General features: G+C 50.6%; 1 protein-coding gene across 1 annotated transcript; it reads left to right on the top strand.

The window, feature by feature from the left end:
• The first annotated feature begins 551 nt into the window (after positions 1-551).
• On the top strand, positions 552-2,129 carry LOC119271712 (xyloglucan galactosyltransferase KATAMARI1 homolog). Its single transcript, XM_037553433.1, has one exon. It carries the CDS (start codon positions 552-554, stop codon positions 2,127-2,129), a length of 1,578 nt encoding a protein of 525 aa, XP_037409330.1.
• Positions 2,130-4,088: the final 1,959 nt, after the last annotated feature.

Here is a 4,088-nt window from a genome sequence, read left to right as displayed (position 1 = left end):
CGGCCAAGCCATTGCTCGCGAGCTGCTGCCATCGTCCTTCGCTATCCTGCCTTCTTTTTGGGTCATTTGCTCGCTTTTTCCACAATTTTTCTTTGCTTCTGCTGTGTTGTTCACCGAAAAAAACGGTTGCCAATTTTCGAATTAAAAATCTTCATAAACTTATAAAAAGTCTGCGAATTTGGAAACATAGAGGCGCCAAGGCTGTTAGATGCCGTTAGTTGAGATTAAGGAGGAGATTAGGTTTAGCGATTTGGGAACATGCATGTGTGGTGCGGTTAATTAGTGAAGTCAACTCGACAAGTACGTACGGCTTGCATTGAATTACCTCGATGCCATAATGAAATATTATTTGGATTTTGTACTGTGTCAACGGCCGTGTACTTACACACTAATTAATCCTTCTGAGGCGCTCGCACACACGCAGCGAGGGCCGGGCACGTACGCGGTTGCACAGGTTATTATCGCACTGGTTGGAGCGGCTGCCGCGCGCACTACGATCCTTCTTGTGTGCTTGCAGATCCGCGCTGGAGCCAGCACCAGCACCACCGACGATGAAGCCCTTTTCATGGAGCATCCAGACAGATCTCGACGCCCCGGCCATGGCCAACGGCGAGGCTGACGGCAAGCAGCACTCCGATAGAGGTGTCCGGCGGCCGTCCGGGCTGTTCTTCTACCTCGCGCTCCTCTACACCGTCTGGGCTCTGGTATTCTGCCACCACTTCTCCACCAGCGTCCAATCCGGCAATGCGGCGGCTGCGTCGCCCACCGTGCTCCAGCTTAAGCCATCGGCCTTCTTCCGCCGGGACCCGTGCACCGGCCGGTACGTGTACATGTACGACCTACCGCCCCGGTTCAACAGCGACCTCGCCCGCGGCTGCCGCCGGATCTCGGGCTCCCCCGACGTGTGCAAAGACGTGACGAACGACGGGTTCGGCCCGCCCCTCACGGGCGGGTCGCTGCCGGAGCGGGGCGCCTACGACACCGACCAGTACATGCTGGGCATGATCTTCCACGCCCGGATGCGGCGGCACGAGTGCCTCACGTCCGACCCCGCCGCCGCCGCCGCGGTGTACGTCCCTTTCTACGCCGGGCTCGACGCGGCGATGCACCTGGACAACGCAGACCTCGCGGTGCGTGACGCCCTGTCGCGGGACCTGGTCGACTGGCTGGCACAACGGCCCGAGTGGCGCGCCATGGGTGGGCGCGACCACTTCCTGGTCTCCGGACGGGGCACGTGGGACTTCCTCCGCCGCCCCGACGCTGACGGCTGGGGCAACGCGCTCATGACCTACCCGGCCATCCGCAACGCCACGTTCCTCACCACTGAGGCCAGTCCGTGGCATGGCCACGACTTCGCCGTGCCATTTCCGTCGCACTTCCACCCCTCGTCCGACGCCGACGTCGCCGGCTGGCAGGACCGCATGCGCCGTGCGCAGCGCGGCCTGCTCTGGTGCTTCGCCGGCGGGCCCCGTGGCGGCGATATGGGAACCGTGCGTGCCCAGATCATCGAGCAGTGTGGCCGGTCGAGCCGGTGCTCCCTGCTCGGCAAGTCGGCGGTGACGAAGCCGGGGCACTTCGCGTCGGGCCACGCCATGCGGCTACTCGAGGGCGCCGAGTTCTGCATGCAGCCGCGCGGGGACGGGTACACGCGCAAGTCCACCTTCGACTCCATCCTCGCCGGCTGCATCCCGGTTTTCTTCCACCCGGTGTCGGCCTACCTACAGTACACCTGGCACCTGCCCAGGGAATACCAGAGCTACTCCGTGTTCATCCCCGCCGGCGACGTCGGCCGGAACGGCAGCATCGAGGAGGTGCTGAGTAGGATACCGTCGGAGAAGGTGGCGCGGATGCGGGAGCAGGTCATCCGGCTCATACCCACCGTGATGTACCGGGACCCGGCGGCCAAGGGGGTCACGTTCAAAGACGCGGTCGACGTGGCTCTTGAGCATGTCATCCACCGGGTGGCGAAACGCCGGCGTGCTGCGGCCGAGGGACGGGAGCACGTCGATAGCGTGGACGGAGGTGATAGCTGGAAGTACGACCTGCTAGACGATGGGGAGAAGAAGATAGGTCCGCATGAGTTTGATCAATATGTGTACATGCACCTAGCCGCAGATTTAGTTGGGTAGTTTGTCAAACATAGTTAATGGACATATATGTACCTTTTGTTTTTCTAAGACAATCTTATGAAGTTTTTATTAATTCGTCACAATGTTTACAAGAACGGAACGAAGGTCTCCAGGGTGTCCCAGCCACACATGACGGCCACCATTGACAGATAAAGCATGATTCGCTAAGTTGTGAGCTTCAAAATTCGAGCTCCTAAATTCATGGCTAAATTTACAGAAATCAAAAGTGGCATATTATTTCATGTATGGTAGCTCCATAAACAGATGAGTTTTCCTTCTTCAAGTCTACCACCACCATTTTGCAATCCGAGGCCACATGAAAATCACACACATAAAAAGAATTTCACAAATTTGAAAAAAAAACTTTATCAATTTGAAAAAAGTTCATCAGAATTGGAAAAAAATCTCCTGTTTGCAAAAGGTTCATTGAATTTTAAAAAAATCATCAAAATTCAATAAAAAGTTCATCAATCTGAAATAAAGAGTTAATGTATTTGCAAACAGTTCACCGAGACTGGAAAAGATCAAAAACAAAAAAAAGAAAACAAAAAAAGGAAAAGGGGAAAAGAACAAATAAAAGACAGATAGGTTAAAAGGTTAGCACATCCGCGCCGAGGAGGTCGCGGGTTCGAATCCTTCATGGTGCGCTCTTTTTTCCATTTTAACAGCGCGCCTGTAGGCGCCCATTTGGAGAAACAATAAGAACGGGCGCCTACAGTGCTAAATAGGAATCACCGAAAAATCTTGCAAAACAAAAGAAACGATTTTCCATGATATGTAAAATGAATTTGTCGAGCCCCACTAGACCTCCCCCTCTATGTCTTCAATCCACGCAAACATATTGCAAATACTACGCCATTTTTAACTAGAACACAAAATGTTTTTTCTTATGAAACAAACAAAATTTTCCATGATCCCACTAGTTTGACATGGCAACAAACTTTAAAAAGATGCCATGGCAAATAGGTATCCAATCTAAAGTACCACGATATGTAATTTGTCGTGGCAACAAAAAGGTTGGTAAGTGATCACAAATGCACCTAGCAAAATGAATTTTCCAAGATGTCCAAAAAACACATAGTAAAAATGCAATGATCTACCATTTGCCATGAATTATGGAAAACAAAATTACCATAAAATTTGCCATTGGTCTAATATAAGAAATATTACTAATGCTACATACAAAAATAATGCATTTTCCATGCAGTATGTTAAAAACATATTGCCACGTTAATAAAAGTAAGTTTGCAATGGTCTATAAAGTAATTGTGCCATGGAAAAAATAAAAAAATCTATGTATGTTAAAGTAAATTTGCGATGGCAATAATGCTTTAATTGTCATGGCAAAATAGAGGTAAATTTTTCAGGGCAAAAAATAAATTTTAAAAAATTATATGGCAATAAACAGAAACTTTTTCATGGCAATGAAAGGAAAACTACCATGCTACAAAGTAAATTTGACATGTAAAATGTTATGAAGATCAAATTTACATACATTTGTCATGTGAGTATTCCAGAAGAAATGGTTCTATTTTTTCTATGATGTATGAGACACACTTGTCTGAACAATTTGCGGCCCACACGGTGAGTGCTAGCAAGCCGAGCTTGGGGAACGTGATGACTCGCGTTGTGCTTGTATCACCACGCACCTGGCTTGCTGCATCCGATCACTCCGCTGCACCGCACCGGTAACTGAATCAACACAGCATGTGCCTGCAACAGAGCTCGGAGCATGGCAGACGCCGTTACCGCACAACGCTCGCAGCATTGTCACCGTCGTAGAGAACTGCTCTCGCCATTGCAACAGGGCTCGTAGCATTGTTGTCGTCCGCTCTCCGGCCACCAGCCTTTGCAGTAGGGCGCACCAGGCCGGAAGTAACAACTATTGTTTTTCTCACCTTCCCCCTTGGGGATGAGCGTAGAGGCCAATGAGTTGGAGCTGTATCCATTGCGACTGGG

This window comes from Triticum dicoccoides, chromosome 3A (assembly GCF_002162155.2).
Source record: "Triticum dicoccoides isolate Atlit2015 ecotype Zavitan chromosome 3A, WEW_v2.0, whole genome shotgun sequence".
Lineage (NCBI taxonomy): Eukaryota > Viridiplantae > Streptophyta > Magnoliopsida > Poales > Poaceae > Triticum > Triticum dicoccoides.
This window is presented reverse-complemented; position numbering and strand designations above follow the sequence as displayed.